The following is a 19,073-nucleotide window of genomic DNA, read 5'->3' as shown; positions in this document are numbered from 1 at the left end:
CCGATCATCATCAGTTACAAGCTAACTGCAACCATGGCTCCCTCTAGACAAAGTCTAAACCTTGCCATAGGTACTCTTGTAAAACTCCCCAGGTTAACACCTACCAATTCACACGAACACCTGTAAGACTGCCTGATCATGAAACACAGAGCTCCCTTGAATCTGCTAGCTCGTCTTAAAACCAACCAGCAGCACTGCTCTTACATACGACAGCCTGAACCTGAATATCTGCACCCAACTACCCTGCGCTGTGTCCAGTTTCCACCTGTTTTTTTACTGGTCCGCTCTCCCTGCTGTGCCACAAGCCTTTCCTTCCCTCCTTCGAACCCATACTGTAAATTCATCCAATGCAGCTTGAAAAAAATGCTACTGAATAGATCACTTTCTGTGACCTATAATCATTTCCAGACCCCCCTCTCCTAGTTTCCAGATTTCCTCATGTAAAAAAGTTATATAATCAGGGTATGTAATTATAAAGCAAGTGTTCAATGATCCACACATTGTTAGAGCAGTAACTTCTCTTAAAGCGCTCACCTAAACCAATGCTGCGTTTGTGCTCTGTTTACCCTACGCAGCATGTCTACATGAAGTGGTAACGCGCCCACATACACATACAACCCTTCTTAAGACATCTCCAGAGCGCACATACTCACAATGCTGTGCTTGTACTCTGTTTACCCTACGCAGCATGTCTACATGAAGTGGTACCGCGCCCGCGTACACATACAACCCTTCTTAAGACATCTTCAGAGCGCACATACTCACAATGCTGTGCTTGTAATCTCTGTTTACCCTGCGCAGCATGTCCACTTCAAGTGGTACCGCGCCCGCGTAAATATACAACCCTTAAGACATTTCCAGAGCTCACATACTCACAATGCTGTGTTTGGCTCGATGATAAGGCTGCACTATAGGAAGACCCAAAGGGGTGACCCACTCCACCGTGCTCCCCGACTTTGAAATCATCCGGGCGCTCTCTGTAAGCCAAAGCTGGAAAGACAAAAGAACTCAGCGGCAGCTTCACAGAAACAAAGGAGACAGAGCACAAAAGAAACACACTAGAGTCTAGAAAGGCAGAGGGCTGCAGTGAAGAGATGGGACCTGCAGCCAATGAGAGAAGAGCTGCTTTACATGGGAGAGCCCACCACCAACGCGCAGATGAACGGAGGTGAACAAGAGCTACGGAACGTGAACACCACACTGGAAACAATGGCCACTGGGAGGGCAGAACTTAGCAAGTGCAGCAGCAATTGAGCGCATCAAGAGTACAAAATAACATAGGATACACTCATGCTGAAGGCAAACTGATCCACCTGCATGACAGTCCTCATAGTTTAGGACAGATCAGACTTCCTCTGAAAAGGGAACATGAGCCTGCCAGGCCAAAGTCAATAACTGCACTCACACCTCCTCTCTCTAGGGTGCCTTTAAATTGTTCCACCTAATTTTTTGCCAAGGTTGGTACACCACTGCTGGTACAAGACGTTCTCCATTCTATACCACTAGGTATTACCAGGCGAGCTGGTACGCATCTTAATAGAAGAGGACCAAACAGTCAAATCAAGGAGGAGCAAGCTTGAACATACCATGACATTTCTATACATGGGTACACAAGCAACTCGAGGTGAATTTTAACCCTATTCGAGCCTCTTTGTCTGCTTTAGTTCCTTGACTCCGTGAGTTGAAGTGACTCCCGCCTGGGAATGACAACGCCACTAAGGGGGACTCCATAAGAAAAACACAAAAGTGACAAGACGGAAAAGCTCTTCACCAATGGAAAAACCCAGAGGATGATTCCCTTTTTATTTTGCTTGTACATGCCATTATAGACAAGGGTTTGGGGTTCAGTGAAGGATGGGCATGAGTGAAGCAACTTTCCAGCACCACCAAAAAGTGCTTTGCGAGAAGTTTACCAAGAGTTGGTAGCTAAAGTCAACATAGCATCTTTAAGACATGAGAAGTGATAGCTGTGCAAAAGAGAAGACAGAAAACCACAAACGGCGAAGCAGGTGGTTACTAAGCAAAGAAAGATATAATGAGTGAAACACTTACCTGAATCTCTCGAGTCCCAGAAAACATCTCCTTCAGTCCACTGAACACCTGCTGGACAAGGTAATGCGAGGCCTCCCAGACGTACTCCTGATAGAGAAAACAAGCACTCAGGTTAGTCCTTGAGAGAGACCCTGTGTACGACGACGACACTTACTGGTATGAGTGACATAGTAACATAGATAAACTTGTCCACAACGTGATGGGTTGCTCCAGCCCAGCGCCACCCCCATGAAGACGCTCATCTGAAATAAAATACATTTCAGTTGCGTTCCTAATCCATCACTCCAGGTGAGACAAGGACTTAAGAGAAAGTTGTGCTTTATGGTTCCTGCCCCAATATCGGGCAAGAACTCTGCCTAGAGCGAGGACACGACTTGGAAGTAATAGCGCAGCCTCTGATGACTGTCTGCTCTGGAAAAGGCTGGATGGAGAACAAGCATTGAAAATGCAATAGGTCTCGCCTTTGATTAAGTTAAAGCCATTTGCTTTGCTAATGGTATTGTACAGCAAAGCAAATGGCTTTAACTTAATCAAAGGCGAGACCTATTGCATTTTCAATGCTCGTTACCTTAAGCGAGGCCGGCTTCCTGCCTCCATATTTCTCCAAGTGTCGTTGGTTCTTGGTTGGTGTGCTATGTACCGTACAGACCAGGAGACACCCTATCCATTGTCCGCCGCTTGTGCTGAGCGTGGCACGATGTAATCCTGCTCTCCAAGCGTCCCTCTGCTATCCTGCTATTTCCCCTACATTATACGCGTCCCACTCCCTGTCAAATCATTTGCATATGGCTGTTTACACGCCAGGAGCCCTGTTGATCATTAATCATGCACAGGGCTCAGAATACAGCCACTTCCTGGATGTACGTGTGCATTTGGCACTGCTTCTGTTTTAATTTCACAAGTGTGGCTACATTGAGTGTTTGCGAGGGGTGTGGGGCGGAGCTGGCACAGGGGTACCAGATGCAAACCTAAAGGTCAGAGCGGTGACTGCTGGGAGGGGCTCCCAGGTTTGAGTAAGATTCGGCCCCTCCCCATCAGGAAGGTCCTCAAGCGACTTCTAGACGGGAGTCGGTGAATAAGGCAGAGGTATGCCTGCTTTTGAAACCACTGAAGAATGTCGTAAGATTTGAACCATTAATTTGTCTCGTTACGTTACACAAGGACACTGTCATTTTTTTTAGGCACGAGGACATGAAGTGATTTGCCCAGAGTCACAGGAAGTTGACCCAGCGCCGAGACTCTGCCGGTTCCCCAGTTTAAAAGTGGGCACCAATGGCCGTGCGACACATCCTCTCCCTTGGCAGTGTTTGAGCCGCAAAATCTCTTGCGCGTAATGGAGCAGGGCTGGTTGGCACCGAGAAAGAAGCTTTCTTGCAGGAGTTATTTGAGAAAGTGAACCCCTCTGCCTTCCTTGGCGATAAGTGCAGGGCAGGGTGAGCTGGCCCATGGCTGTCCTACTCTTGAGAGCTTCCTCCCGCCCCTCCCAGCTCCAATGTTTTGCCCTGGGGGTTGTGCTTGAAGAAGTCTCTCTTGCGTCAGAGCTCTGACACTAGACTGCCCAACCACTAATTACAGACATCAGAGTAATGCCCCACCCCCCCAAACAGGAATCCATAATATATGAGACAATCCTGTGGGCCCGTTCCAGACAGAGCATGAATTAATAAAGCGGCAAAACTCTGAAACACGCGCGGGTGGAGGTAGTTTATAGGCTTATAGGGGCAGAGACATGGGGGCGAGACAGACGAGGCCATAAGGGGCGCAGGCAGGGATAATGAGTGACTCTCGTGACTGGCTGAAAGGTTTGGGTCGGCGGGGCAGAGGGAATGAGGAGGGACTGTAGAGGTCACATTTATAACAAAATGTTCTTGGGCAGAGAGAACGGTACATGGCAGTGGCGGTTGTCAACATAGGTCAGGTTTGGGCGAAGGCTGGTCAGCGGTGAAACGATGAGAGTCTGGGTGCTAATTTGGATGGAGGAGTGATGTGGGGGAAGGTCACACGGCACGGGGGAGGGCAGGAGGTATGGGGACAGGGGTGCCGCTTAGGGAGGGAGATTGTTTCCCTGGCTTTGTGGGCAAATCGGTTGGCTTTGTGGAGCGGGTAGGGGGTTCCGGTTTCGGAGGTGGGGGGGGTTCACCATCAGTTGGTCTTGGGGCGCAATGTTTTGGGTCCTCGGAATAGGACTGAAAGAGGCATTTGTCCGGGGGTGAATTAACGGGAATCCGGTAACGAACGCATACACACAGAGTAGGGTTGGAGGGAGACAAAAGCGCGCCAGGGAGAGCGGCAGGGGTGGGGGGCACTAACTTAGGCGGCTAAGGAAGAGGCGTCAGGTTCAGTTACAGGGTGAGAGGAGGGAAGGGGGCTGTCAGATGAAAGGAATTTGTTAGCTAAGGAGAACAGGGTGGGGCTGGCTATACCCTATTAGGCGGTCTGAAAAAGTCGGGGGGGGGCCTACTCCACCAGGCATGGTGGGGAGTGCCACCCAAATGAAGGGGTTGGCGCCATGCGGACAATAGCCGGAGTCCTGTAGTAACAGCAAGAGACATAGCTGCCAAGGTTTCAGAGTGCGTAGGCATGACATATAATAATTTCATGTTAAGTATCAGTGGCATTCAACAGCTAGGTTCACAAATTACACAAAGTTAAGGAATAAACGATCTTACAACGGCTTTAAAGCACCGGAAACAGAGGCCGCCAAACGCTTTTGCTTGCACCGTTACGGGGACACGGATGTTTGTAGCAGGGTTAACTGTTCTCGGACTGCTGGGGGGCTCACAGTGGGGATTGCGGATGCCAGGGGGAGACCGGGAGCACAGTGTGGTTGGGGGGGGAAGGCGACGGGCCTTGCGGATAAAGCTGTCCACTTTGGGGAACTGGGAGTGGCGTTTGGTTTGCGGTTTGGGATCGGTGTCCGGTGATCCTGGGCGAGGTTTGGGGCAATATGATAAAAATATTAGTGTTACTGTACAATTTATTTCAAACCGCGGCGATCTATGTCATAGTGGCGAAAGGTCTAAAATGTTATTGTCGTGTAGTATATGATTTGGCCTCGGTAAAAGTACTCGCGCATCTCAAGGTAAAAACAGGAGTTGTGGCGGTGAGAGATGGGGGGGGGGGGGCTGAAGGTTGTTGGCGTGGGTGGAGGCACATTGGATGGTCGCAGTCAAGGGTGGCGGGGCCTGGCGGGAGGGGTTGGGACAGTTGGGCAGGGGTGACATGCAGCTCCAGGGTGGGGGTGCGGCTGCAACCAGGGTTCGGACCAGGTGCCTGCGGACCAGGCACCGGCACACACAGAGGATTGCGCGCCACCCCTCCCCCCCGTCGTCGGGCAGCGGAGGGTGGGCGTGATGATGGGTGGGTGGTCTTTGCCCAAGAGGTGATGGCTGTTCTGGCTCCGACCCGCTGCTGGTGTCCGTGGATGGCGGGTCAGGGTAATTGTGTTGATTGGGAGGGTTCGCACAACACCTTCAAACAAGCAAACAAAGGGAATGGGAACACGGCCAACGGGAATGTGCAGAATGTAACATTAAAAAACAGAGCATCACACAGAAACAGCATGCTTCGCAAGGGCAGCTGTCACAACGTACACGGCACAGGACATCACACAGAATAAAAGAGTAAAATACAGGATGTCACACAACACAACAGCATCATTCCCCCGGTCAGCTGTTGGGAGAATACGAGCCACAACACACAGGACATCACACAGAACACAACAGTAACAAACACATTACATCGCACAAAACACAGCACCGTCCGCCTGGTCAGTTGTTGGGTGAATATGACAGGGTAAAAGATAAGTGAAAGCGATAGCGATTGTAAAAAAAACAAGCGGCCGTGAAAGCGATCGTGCGAAGCCCGCGCTAATTAAAAGCACACATGAAGCGGCATTTTCGTTGCTATGGCAACAAAATGGCGTAGGACTGTCCACAGAACCTATGGACACGTGCACGCTGTTTGCTATGGACAAATGGCAAGAGCAGCCATGTTTGTCGATGCATGCATGAAAGCCCTCGGCAGAATTGATTCCAAAAGATACTCGCAATAGCGAGAGCAGCGCTTGCGCTGCTTTCGCCAGGCGAGATCTAAAAAAGGGTTAAGAGCCAAGAGGGAAGGGAAGATGAAGACTTGCCCCAAAGGAAGTCAAACCTCGTCACAGCACAGGAAAGAATCCCCCCATATCACAATGCAGAAGGGAGTAGAGACAACCCTTCGGAACACCCCTCAGCTTAAATGAAAAAAACACAAAGCAAGATACAAGACTATAAACCACAGAGGAGGTGACAAATCATAGGGACATTATCTCCAGCCTCAATACCATTTGTTTCCATCGCAGGAGCTGGACTGCGTTCTGCAGGCTGGTGACTACACCCTCACCAGGACTCAACAGGAAGAGAGATGAGTGAAGACCCATCTCAATCATTTACTTCTAATCCCAAACAGGTACAATTTATTATTGTATTAATATCACCAAGTCTTTCAAGAGTGATAAATGTGTGGGCGATCCTTTCTTGCAACCCAATCAAAACAATCACTTGATGAACACCCAGCTGGAAAGCTAAAGACAAATTCTGCACCGGAAAAGGCACCAGTGTCCATGCCAGATGCTCTTCGCTCATGAATCTCTTACAGGTCTAAATGACCCTACAATAACCTAATCCCACGGGCCAAGAGCATTCCCAACAGCGGCGACTCTACAACATCCAGCAAATATCATGGGGCAGGAGGACACAACAAATGTACAGGAGACAGAAGGTGAGTGAGGACATCCCTCGTCTGACTGACCATCACGCGCCTTTAAAGTGATGGGCTGTGTCTACACAAGCCCCAGATTCATTCAAAGGAACTATCTAAATGATTGTGGCAAATACACCTGGGGGATTGTTTTTTAAGATGCCTTACCCCACTCCGCCTGATGTGAGGAGCTTTTATTCATCAAGAATCTAGTTATGCTCAACTTTGAGAGAATGCTGAAGGGTGGGCCGAGTACATGAAAAAGACAAATATGATACAGCAAGTGAGGGAAGCGACAGAGAGTAAATCATCAGACAAGCTGGTATATCACCTATCAGGGCGCATATGATTGTTAAAAAAAACCTCATGAGCAATCCAAAAATAAAAGGAGAACAGTAAAGTCCACAATGCAGGAAGCCCCAAATGGGAACCTGGCAGTCCTAAGGGATGCAGCATTGCGGGTCTAGTGTTTCACGTACTCCCAAAAATGCAGAAAATCTATAGAACCCACAGGAAGTTCTTGTGTACCTCGTTGTGTCCCCTTTTAGTCACTTCTTACAAACACATATTTAAAGGGCAACAAAGCATTAACATAGTAGAGAACAGGGATGTGGATCAAGAAATCCAATAGATGTCAAAAGGATTCCACTAATGGATATCCCCAAAGGAAATAAAATACCTAGAGGAGAATCAACAGCCTCTGAGAAATCAAACACATTTTATATTGAAAAATAAGGAAGAGGTTTTAATAAAACCAAAAATATTGTGACTGGTCAAAGAAGCCAGTGGCATAAGCTACACTGGTCCCTAAAGCTGTCAATCGTCACATGACGTGATTTGAGAAATGGTTATCCAGACTCGATCAATGCTGAAATTTGGGACACACAACACATGATGGAGTCATGATCTAGGAAGGCTGAGCTAGGGGAAGAGGTCTAGTCAGAGAACTAGTTAACATGCACTACGACAACCTCCAGCCACTTTGCAGCGGAGATCTTAACATACCCCTGTAAACATTATCAAAGAGAACAAGCGGTTGTAAAGCAGTTTATGCCAGAAGGAGACAAATAAGACTGCTCAATTGTATGCACTTGCCAACACCAGAAAACCCTACAGAATTGTTGTTGTACGTAATTGTCTGCTCTTGAGGTTGTGTACGATCAAATGTGAGCAGATGATTTACTAGTGAAATATGAAATTTTTTAACTTTTTTTCAGTAGACCTAAATTGTTTTCATTACACAAGACAGAGAATATTTTTTGGGAAGATGAATTTATAAATATTCAAAACTAGTGTATGGGGTAAATAAAAGGAAAGGATCTTAATAAATAATTAAAGTTCATACATACATGATCGCATTAAATGTACATAATTAGGATCAATGTTTAAATTACAGCCCTTTTGGCTCTGGATAACAATATGTAATCGTCCTTTTTACCTCTAACTTCATAGGAGAAGCAGGCCACAGAGGTCTACTCCTGCCAGGCAAGATGCACCGCAACAGACCCAGTGACAAGGCCAAAGATCTGCACCACTTTCAGAATTAACAGACAGGCCCATTGACCAGGCCACAGAGGGGCATCACTCCTGGGAGTGGCTGACCACTGACCAGGCCTGAGATTTTCACCTCTCCCACAAGTGACAGAGTCACTGACGAGGCGGCCGGGCTGCATCCTTTCTTTTCCTATGAGCACAAGAAGCCCAAGAGTACGGCTGTGCAGCGACACCACTGCTTCGCCCCCAACCCAACATGAAGATGCAACAGAGTACCACAGGCGAGTACTGTTGCTTCTCATGGAGACAGCACATTAACAACACTGCTTAGGGGGATTCTTAAATCTCGGAAAGGCATACTCAACCCTGTAATGTGAGAGGAGCTCCAATTATACCTGAGGAAAGCTGTCGATTTCACGGAGCCGCTTCTCAATTTGCAGTCGGCCTCCATACCGCGTGACACCGTACACTATTGTCATCACCGTCTGCTTCACCACCTTCCGGCTGATGTACCCTTCCAACACCTGTGCAATCTTCAGGCCCCGTTCAGCATCACGTTTACGGAACTCCTCTACCTGGTGTGCAAAAGCATAGGTAAGGTTAGGGCAAAGGTTACAAGCAGAGGTCAAACTGGCAACAGAAAGAAGCTGTGAAACTAGGGCTAGCAAGAGGTGCATGGACTCTAGGAAAGAGGCTAGGGCATACACAAATGAAGTTAGGGCAGGGGACACCAAGCACAGATCCCAGCAGGCAGCGTCAGGTCAAGCAAGAACAGCCTCAGGTTAGGGCCATGAACATCTATAAGAGATCCGGCAGTTATCATATTGGGAACAGAAGGAGGAGGTAACCACTGGAAACATCAAGTTGAAATCAAGTGGGTGACACTAAGAGGAGGTGAACACGATGACAGGGCTGTGTTGCTAGGTCAAAGTCAGGTCAGGGGACAAAGGCACAGGTCAGAACAAGCAACACTAGGTCAAATCGGGGAGGATCAACAGATGTAGATACTCGACCAGTGTCAGGTAGAGGTCCTGAAACTGTACAGTAGCACAAGACCAGATATAGACATGGGCAGGGCAGACCTGGCAGACGTTAAGGTAGATGTCACAAACCAATGTGTTGCAGCTGAATCTAGACAAAGGTCAAACAACCTTGGTCTTGATAATGAACAGTAGACACTAGGTCGAGTGCAAGCCCTGATTAGTGTAAGTAACACTATAAATGCAGAGCATTGGTCGGGCAGGGGATACCAGGTAGAACGACATACCAATTTCTGTCGTAATGCTTTGATAGTTACGCCACTTAAGGATTAAGGGAGAAAGGGGATTTGCAATCATGATAGGCCGCTGAAGCAACCTTGAGGTTGCAATCAGAGCAATACAATTAAACATCAAAAATAAAGAACAAATATATGAATCTTGTAATGACTAAACCTTGATGAAGAAAAGTGAATTTCTTGGACATCTCTTAGCCCAAACCATGAACTGCCCCCTTGCTGCGGAGCAGGACACAAACATATATTATGGTGTACATGATTCGTGGCCCTCAGTGAAGCAACTACTCAAAGGGGTTTCCATATCTATCATAATGGCATATATTGGTCGATACGCCACAGTAGTTTAATGACAAATAACGCACATCTGCTGAAACCGTATAATGCCACGCAGGGGCAGATCTGCCACAATACCTTAATGACAAGCAACACAAATCACAACTTTGTTACAATCTCACAACATTTTAATGTTACAATATTTTAATCAAATTCAACAGCAGAGCAGGGATTTAAATTCAGTCTGGAATACAGATCTAGGTATGAGCTCACCTGCTGGGACACCCCACTGTACACATCCTGAGGGGTGTCACAGGGCATCAAGTTGACAGAGGTGGCACCAGCGACGTCTCGTCCGAGGGCAGCATAATGCTGCAGCCCATTGCATGAGCCATCCTATGAAGTTTAAAAAAAAATGTGAGAAGAGATTCAAGATGCGCTGTAATGCTCCTGCAGGGTAAAAACCTTTTCCTCGTACCCCTATTAGGAGAGACATGGGTTAGCTGGGAGTTACATTAAGCAAAGATGTGAGCGTGGTCAGTCACTAGGAGAGACATGGGTTAGATGGGAGATACATTAAGCAAAGATGTGAGCGTGTTCAGAGTCATATAGGGAAGGAATGGGTTAGCTGGGAGATACATTAAGTAAAGATGTGAGGTTGTTCAGACTCACTAGGAAAGACATGGGTTAGCTGGGAGATACATTAAGTAAAGATGTGAGTGTTAGGGATCATGGCTGGCCGCCGAGAAAGATGGCCACTCACTAGAGAGGCTCCTGCAGCCAACCCCCAAAATCCCTTATCATCCGCTACAACATCCAAGCCCGAGGTACCACAAATGCGACAGGCAGTGCTGGAGACTAACCTGTAACATCCAGCGTTGTTATGGCGGCCTGCTGGACCGACAGAGCGAGAGGAAAGGTGAGGCCTTCTTGACTGGTACAGCTGGGAGCTGGACTAGACTGAGCCCCGCAGATTGTGCTTCTCAGACCGCCACGCAGAGGAGCTTGAGAGCAGCCTAGCAATATCGTGTAAGCGGGGAGCCCAATCTCTCCCTGGAAGAGGCAGCAGTTGTGACCGGAGGTTGAGGGAGACACGGCAGAGCGTAGCAGTGGAGACCCGTGGGAAGAAGTGCAACCATAACCACCACCAGTGCGCCAGTAACGGCGCAACAAGTCCAGAGGCTGTCGGCCGGGCAGGCAAAGGGAGGGGGAGACAAGCCTAGACAGCCGGCGGGAGCCAGGCAGCCTGGGAGCGGAGGACCCGGTGAAAAAAGGAGGGGCGCAACTAAAGCGGTACCAAAGGCTGGCAATGCCATTGCTGGTAGCAGCGCGCAGGTCCCCGAAAGTATACCAGCAACGCTCTGGTGGCTGACTGAGACGACTAACGAACATTAGCCTGAATGCCAGAGCCTGGCCTAGCTCAGAAGAATACCACTTAACGCACCAATAAAGAAATAACGGCCTTCGGTAGAGATAACTCCTGCAGCGGCGGGAGGGGAGCCGCGCAGCGAACCCTGCCGATATCCGCAAAGAGGCCGAGACAACACAGATGCAGGCACCACGACAGACGGTGGGGGAGACAAATATAACGCCGCAAAAAAAAAAAAAACAACAACAAAAGACCCCATAACCAGAGAATAGATCAGGGTGGCCACACCTGTTGAGAGCCCAATCTGCTAAACGGGCAGCAAGTAGACATATCACAGCGGCTGATCTGCCTACCCACAAGAACTAGGGACAGAGACCTAGTGGGCTCATAGTTGGGGTGAAAACCACCCGTTCGAGGCCCAGCAAAGGTGGAGGTGTTCGGAAGAGAGCAGAAATCACTGGGAGAACACCGACGGGACGCGTGGAGCATCAGAGTGCCCACAGACAGGCGGCGGCGAATACCCGGTGAGTTGCCAACCCTGATTAGTCTGCCTGAGCCCCCCCTGTGCAGACAACTACCACCAAACCAAACGAAAAGTTTCTTACCTGTCGGTGTAGTTTTGCAGCTTGAAGATCTTTCTGGATTCACTATGCTGTGCATTATTCCGCGATCTTGTGGTTGGGTCCGGATTCGTAGTCTTTTCTTTGTTTTTTTTTTTTTTTTTTTTGTAGCCCAGGTGGGCGTCGACGTCCACCATTTGGTGCACCTCCCGTGACGTCGTCGTGCTTCCTGCGGAAGTCCCACCTTTGGGGCGCCATCTTCGGGTTCTTTTTTCCCTGTTTTTTTTTTTTTTTTTTTAACCCTAGGCGATTGATTAATCCTTTCGTCCATATTTCTGTACGTTTCCACTTCTTTGATCCTATCCATTTCACCCCCTCTTCCTCCAGCCTCATCTTCCTGGCGGAGGTGGGTGGGTTCGCTAGTGAATCCAGAAAGATCTTCAAGCTGCAAAACTACACCGACAGGTAAGAAACTTTTCGTTTTGCAGCGTGAATCTTTCTGGATTCACTATGCTGTGCATAGACTTTGTAGCGGTTTTCCTATTTTTGTGGTGGCTGGGTGGAAGATGATCGCTGGTCGTTGAAAATGTGTTGTAGCACCTTCTGTCCGACCTGTGCTTCCTTATTCATTTGAATGTCCACGCAGTAGTGCTTTGTGAACGTGTGCACAGATGCCCAAGTTGCTGCGAGACAAATGTCTTGGATGGGCGTGTTTGCCAGGAAGGCAACTGTGGCCCCCTTCTTCCTTGTGGAGTGAGCCTGCGGCCCCTCCGCTAGCTCCTGTCCAGCCTGTTTGTGACAGAATTGAATAGTGAGGGCAATCCACCTAGCGATGGTGCCCTTGGTCACTGGTCTACCCATGAAGCTAGTAGCAAAGGACACAAACAGCTGTTTCGACTTCCTGAGTTCCTTGGTTCTCTCAATGTAGTGCATCACCGCTCTTCTGGCATCGAGGGTGTGCAGGGCCTTTTCTGCGTTTGTAGTCGGGTTTTGGAAGAAACTCGGTATCTGGATACTCTGATTCATGTGGAACGCCGACACTACCTTGGGCATGAAGTGTGGGTCCGTCCTCAGGACTACCCTGTCTTTGTGAATTTGAATGTAGGGCTCCTGTAGCGTTAGTGCTTGAAGCTCGCTCACCCTGCGTAGTGAGGTTATGGCCACTAGAAAGGCAGTTTTCATCGTCAACATTTGTAGAGTGGCCCTGTGAATGGGTTCAAACGGCGCCTTCATGAGCTCCGTCAGAACCACGTTTAAATTCCATGCCGGCGGCGGCAACCTTTTCGGGGGTGCCATTCTTTTGGCTCCCTCCATGAATCTCTTCACCACCTGCGAGGTGAAGAAACTTCCACCCTTCTCACCTCTGGTGTAGGCAACGATCGCTGCTAGGTGTACCCTTAGGGAGCTCGAGCAGAGGTTACTCCTTAGAAGGTGTGTGAGGTACCTCAGCACAGTTGAGTCTCTTGTCATTCTGTTTTGCAGGCCCTTTTTCCTGCACCACACCGTGAATCTCTTCCACTTTGCGCTGTAGCACTTTCTTGTAGTAGGTTTCCTTGCCTCCCGTAGCACTCGCATAGTGCTCTGAGGTAACCTTAGGTGTGCGAACTCTAGGTCTTCAGGAGCCATGCTGCTAGGTTGAGGGTCTCTGGCTCTGGGTGCAGGACCTCCCCGTTTTGCATTGAGAGCAGGTCTTTTCTCCTCTCGAACCTGTACGGATTGCCTTGCGCCATTTCTTGAATCTGTGAGAACCATGTCTGCCTCGCCCACTGTGGAGCCACCAGGATCAGAGTCATGTTGCTGGTTCTGCACTTGTCGAGCACTCTGTGCAACAGGGGTATCGGTGGAAAGGCGTAGGCAAATGTCCTCCACCAGCTTATCCATAGGGCATTTCCCTTGGATTGCTGATCTGGTTGCCTGGACGCGAAGCTTTGGCATTTTGCATTGTGGCGTGTTGCAAATAGGTCTATTGTGGGAGTCCCCCACCTCCGGAAGATTTTCTCCGTTTCCTGGCCATTGAGCTCCCACTCGTGCGATGCTGAGGTCTGCCTGCTCAGCCAGTCTGCCTCCACATTGTCCTTCCCTGGTAGGTGAATTGCCAGTAGATCTATCTTGAGAGGTATGGCCCATCTCCAAATCTCCTGAGCTAGGGATGAGAGTGGAAACGACTGTGTCCCCCCTTGTTTGTTGATGTAGAACATCGCCGTGGTGTTGTCTGTCTGTACCAACACCCTCTGGCCGAACAGGTGTCTCTGGAATGCCTTCAGGGCTAGCAGTATCGTTTTCAACTCGAGGTAGTTGATGTGGCGGACCGCGTCTGCTGGAGCCCATAGACCCCTCACTCTGAGGTTGTCCATGTGCGCTCCCCATCCCTTCTGCGATGCGTCCGTGGTAATGGTCACTGTTGGGCTTGGTGGTGTCAGGCTTCTCCCCGTTGTTATGTTGTCTCTGTTCCACCAAGTTATCTCCTCCTGCACTGCGTGCGTAACAACCACTAGATCCTCCCAACTTCCGTTTGCTTGTGACCATTGCTGTTGCAGCCATTCCTGGAATGGTCTCATGTGCAGGCGAACATTCGGCACCAGCTGGATACAGGACGCCATCATCCCCATCATCTTGCTCACCGCCCTCACTGTCAGAGCTCGCCCCTTCTGGTAGAGCTGCGTCTCCTTCAGTAGAGCATCTGTCCTCCTGTCGCTGGGCACTACTGTACTGTTGAGGGAGTTGATCTTTGCCCCCAGGAAAATCTTTACCTGTTCCGGTTCCAGCGATGATTTTCCCCAGTGGATGGAAAATCCCAGATTTGTGAGGCTGTCTGTTACGCGTTTTGCGTGCCTCTCGCACTTCTCGCGTGAGTTTGCCTTGACCAGCCAGTCGTCCAAGTAGGGGTATACGTGTATTCCCTGCTTTCGTAGGTGTGCCGCTACCGCCGACAGGCATTTTGTAAAGACCCTCGGCGCTGATTTTAATCCGAAGGCCAGGGTTGTGAACTGGTAGTGTTCCTGTTCGATGTTGAATCTTAGAAGGCCCTTATGCCTTCTGTTTATTGGGATGTGAAGGTAGGCATCCTTGAGGTCCACGGTGACCATGAAGTCCCCTTCTCTTATCTGTGGCAGTACCTCCTGCAGTGAAGTCATTTTGAACCTTTGCGTTCTGACGAACTTGTTTAGGTAACGGAGGTCCAGTATGGGTCTGAGGTCCCCGTCTACCTTCGGAACCACGAAGTAGTTTGAGTAGACCCCTTTGTTGCGTTCCCTGAACGGCACTGTCTCTATGGCTCCCTTTTGTAGGAGTTTCCGCGTTTCTTCTCTGAGTATTGCCAGTTCTTGGGCCGATCTCTGTCTTCCCTTCGGCTTCCTGTTTGGAGGTCTTTTCTCCAAGTCTACGCAGTATCCGTACTGCACGATGTTCCGTATCCACTTGTCTGTGGTTATACGCCACCACTCCTGAAGGTAGAACCTCAGCCTTCCGCCTACTGGTGTCGTATGCTCGTAGGCTCTTGAATCTTCTCTTCCCCCTGATGACCCTTTTTTGCGCCTCACCCTTGGGGACCTGACGAGGGTAGGCGTCTTCTTGCGTGCTGAGTCACTTCGAGGAGGGCTGATCGCCCCCTCTCCTCCTTTGGCCACGTCCGTTCCCTCTCCCGCGAAAGGACTGGCCCCGAGGTTGATATTGCCAGCTTTGCTTCTGCTGACTTTGTCCGTGACCTTCGCCCTGCTGACCTTGTTGGAACGCCTGGTGCGACGTCCCCTGTTGGCTTCCACCCCTACCGTAGGGTCTCCTCGAGGGATTTCCTCGTCTCATTCCCCTCAGCTGTAGGGCCCCCATGGACCTCGCTGTCTCGTTTTCCTTCTTGAGCTGGGTGAGCTTTTCGTCCACCGTTGCTCCGAACAGTGTCTCTCCGTTGAAGGGGGTGCCAAGGATGTTGTTCTGCACTTCCGGTTTGAATCCCGAGATTCTTAGCCATGCATGCCGCCTCTCTGTGACCCCTATGGCCATGAGTCTTGCTGAAGTCTCTGCCCCATCCAACGCCGTCTTTATACAGGAGTTGGCGATGTTCTTGCCTTCATCTACCAGGTGAGAGGCTCTCTGGCGGTATTCTTCGGGGAGGTGCTTTACTAGCTCCCCCATCTCATCCCAGTGTTGGTATTGGTGTCTATTGAGGAGTGCATTCGAATTCGCCATGCGCCAGTGCATTGCGGCGTTCCTCTCGACCTTTCTGCCTGTGAGGTCGATCCTCCTGCTCTCTTTATCCGGAGGTGGGCCCGAAGTTGCTGGAACGTTGGCCCTTCTCCTGGCCGTGGAGGCTATGATGGAGTCTGCGGTGACGCTACCCTTGATGTAAGGTGGGTCCAGGGAGGAGTGCTTATATTTCTTCTCTGTCCTGGGCGTGATCGACCGGCAGGTGGCAGGCTCCTTGAAGGCTTCTCTCCCCTGGTTCATCACGCTTTGTAGCATGGGGAGGAACTGACTCCTAGTCTGGATGGGGAGCAGTGTTTCGACGAGAAAATCGGCTTTCGGCCTCTCTTCGTCGAATTTGACGCCGAAGGCCATTGCTGCGCTCTTCACCACCATATTGTACACCCCGATGTCGTCGGGTGGCGAAGGCCTCGAGGGGTACGTGTCCACGGGCTCCTCCGGGTTTTCGGTGTCGAGATCGTGCCATTCGACGTCGTTGCTGGTAGATGCCGCCGATTCGTAGAACGACTGTTGGTCTTCTTCCTCGGCTTCTCCCTCATAATAGGGCTCCTCTTCTTCTTCGAGATCCCTTGCCAGCCCTTCGGCGTCGAACTCGTCTTCGACCTCGACGACGTCCGCCGATGAAACCGTTGGAATCTTGAATTCCTTCATCCTGGCGTCGAACTCCTTCTTCCTTTGAAGGATGTTCTCCATTTCGGCCTCGAGCCGCCTCTTCTTTTTCTCCATTTCGGAGATGCTTTCGGCGTCGACCGCGGGTCTTTTCGATGAAACTTGCGTCGACGTCGAACGTTCTTTCTGCGTCGATCGGCCCGTTTCATGGGATGATTTCGACGACCCTTGCCTTTCGGCGTCTTTCTGCACCAGGGAGTCCTTTTGTAAGGATCCGCTGGGCCTTTTGTCCGAAGTTCCCCCTTTGGACGTCGAAGTTTTCGGCGCCGGGGCTCCCTTCGTGGACCTTGACTCAGTTTTTCTCGAGTCACCCTCGTGTTTTCGAGGTGTTTTTTGATTTGCGCTCGACGATTCTCTTACCTCGTCTTCTTTTTTCTTGTCGGTCTCTACGACCGTGAAGTTTTCGGCTGTCTCGGCGACGTTGTCCTCGTCGTCCGTGTCGAGGCCCAGCTCGTAGAGTGTCGGGGGTTTCCCTTTGCCATCCATGTTGGCGTTGGCTCTTCTCTGCCTCTCTCTCACCCTGAGTGTCTTCGGCGCGAAGGCTGAGCAGGCGTTGCAGTCGATACTCTGGTGATCCACCGGTAGGCAGAGGTTGCAGACCGGATGCTGGTCTTTCTGCGCGAACTTGTGGTGGCAGTTTGGGCAGAACTTGAATGGCGTCTTGTCCATTTCGCTCAGGGTCTCTGAGCGTGCATTCTCCAAGGCTGTCGAAGAAAAAAGCTCGCTGGTCCTCTTTCTTCGCGCTCCTGATGAAATCTGTTCTATTCCTGATGTCTTCTCTTGATTCTATCGATGAAACTCGCTTTTCTTCCTTCTTCCTCCGAGTGAATTTCTGGAGCTTCCCGATGACGATCCAGACCCAACGGCGGAAAAAAGAATCTGAAGATGGCGCCCCAAAGGTGGGACTTCCGCAGGAAGCACGACGACGTCACGGGAGGTGCACCAAATGGTGGACGTCGACGCCCACCTGGGCTACAAAAAAACAAAAAAACAAAAACAAAGAAAAGACTACGAATCCGGACCCAACCACAAGATCGCGGAATAATGCACAGCATAGTGAATCCAGAAAGATTCACGCTGCAAAACTAGATACGTTTTCATGGCAAAAAAGCCAGGAGGCAGCGGAGAGCTCTCAAGACCCACTGTAATCTCTCACACAGCCAACACCTGAGAAGGAGGACCTCACACTTCACGATATTATGGCAGCCATCAATGGAGTAGGCACCTCCCTGGAAACACAAAATAACTGATTAACAACAGAGGTCTCGCTCATCAGAGCTAACCTTCTGAATATATAGACACAAGAGTCAAAGAGGTGAAGGAAAGAACGGCAAATCTGCAGACTAACACAGACCTCCTCAAAAAACAAGTCAGTGAACTCCAAACTACGAGCAAGATTCCCGAAGCCAAACTTGATGAATATGAAGGCAGGTCTACACGCAACAATGTCAGGATTATTGGCGTACTCGAGCATGCAGAGGGAGCAGCAGTTGATCTCTTTGTAGAGGAACTGGTCTGAAGCACCAACAACCTCGTGGCCTCTCCAGATACTTCTCTGTAAAAAGAGCGCTTCGAGTATTAAGTGGCAGACTGAAGCCAGAGGTTCCCCCAAGACCAATCCTGGCTATCATCTTCAATTTCGTGAACAGAATGTAATACTATAGACGGCCTACAGGTGGCATATGAGAACAGTACAATCACTTTCTTTCCAGACTTCACGATCAAAGTTCAGAGACAGAGAAGAAGTTTTCTGGAAGTTAAAAGGGCACTGCAAGAGAAGGAAGTGAAATATGCCATGCTTTTACCAGCAAAACTGCGGGTAGAAGCAGAAGGAAAGGCCTGGTTCTTTACAAACCCTGAAGAAGCAAGCATGGGAGTGGCTGGATGGATGGCAGTGAGTAGGAGGCTCTACCCGAATGCAAAAAGATGCGAGCAAGGAAACCACCGAAACACACGGAATTAAGCGCAGGAGGAGATAATCATGTTGAGGGTGACTTGATGGAAAAACAACTGACCTCTTAGATAGATCAGGGATCTATGAGCAGGCATCCCAACTGGTGACCGAGAAGAAGGTGGGCAGCTCCAGATGGAGCTTTATTATGGCTTGATGGTCAACCATTGGAGCAGATCACCAGGCCCCGGCTTCACCGAGGGTGCAGGACTGTGTACGACCTGCACCCTAAAAGGGACTGCTGTCTCTTATAAACTTAGTACCACTTATGACATTATTTGAGTATGGGATGGGCGGGGGCAGGAAAGCTGAGCCATAGTTCTCCAAGTTTAGGTTGGGTGGGGGGGGACAGGCGCTCTGCAGAGTTGGGGAGGCAGATAGTTCAAAGTGCGTCTTGCAGAGAGGGGCCATTTCCTAGTTCAAAGGAAGAGTTATTTAGTTATTTCAAAGTGGAGTGAGGGAGATGGGAGGAGACGGCTTCCGCTCGGTCTT

General features: G+C 49.9%; 1 protein-coding gene across 1 annotated transcript in view; it reads right to left on the bottom strand.

The window, feature by feature from the left end:
• POLRMT (RNA polymerase mitochondrial) overlaps window positions 1-19,073 on the bottom strand; it is a 113,684-nt gene that overhangs the window by 24,056 nt on the left and 70,555 nt on the right. Inside the window, exons 12-15 of the mRNA XM_085638282.1 lie at window positions 10,109-10,231; window positions 8,682-8,861; window positions 2,053-2,139; window positions 877-990 (exon numbers count right to left, since the gene is read on the bottom strand). Coding sequence (XP_085494408.1) covers window positions 877-990; window positions 2,053-2,139; window positions 8,682-8,861; window positions 10,109-10,231 — 504 coding nt within the window. The remainder of the gene's footprint in view (window positions 1-876; window positions 991-2,052; window positions 2,140-8,681; window positions 8,862-10,108; window positions 10,232-19,073) is intronic.

Source organism: Triturus cristatus, chromosome 12, assembly GCF_964204655.1.
Source record: "Triturus cristatus chromosome 12, aTriCri1.1, whole genome shotgun sequence".
NCBI lineage: Eukaryota > Metazoa > Chordata > Amphibia > Caudata > Salamandridae > Triturus > Triturus cristatus.
Note: the sequence above shows the minus strand (reverse complement) of the source record. Positions and strands in the feature narration are given on the sequence as shown.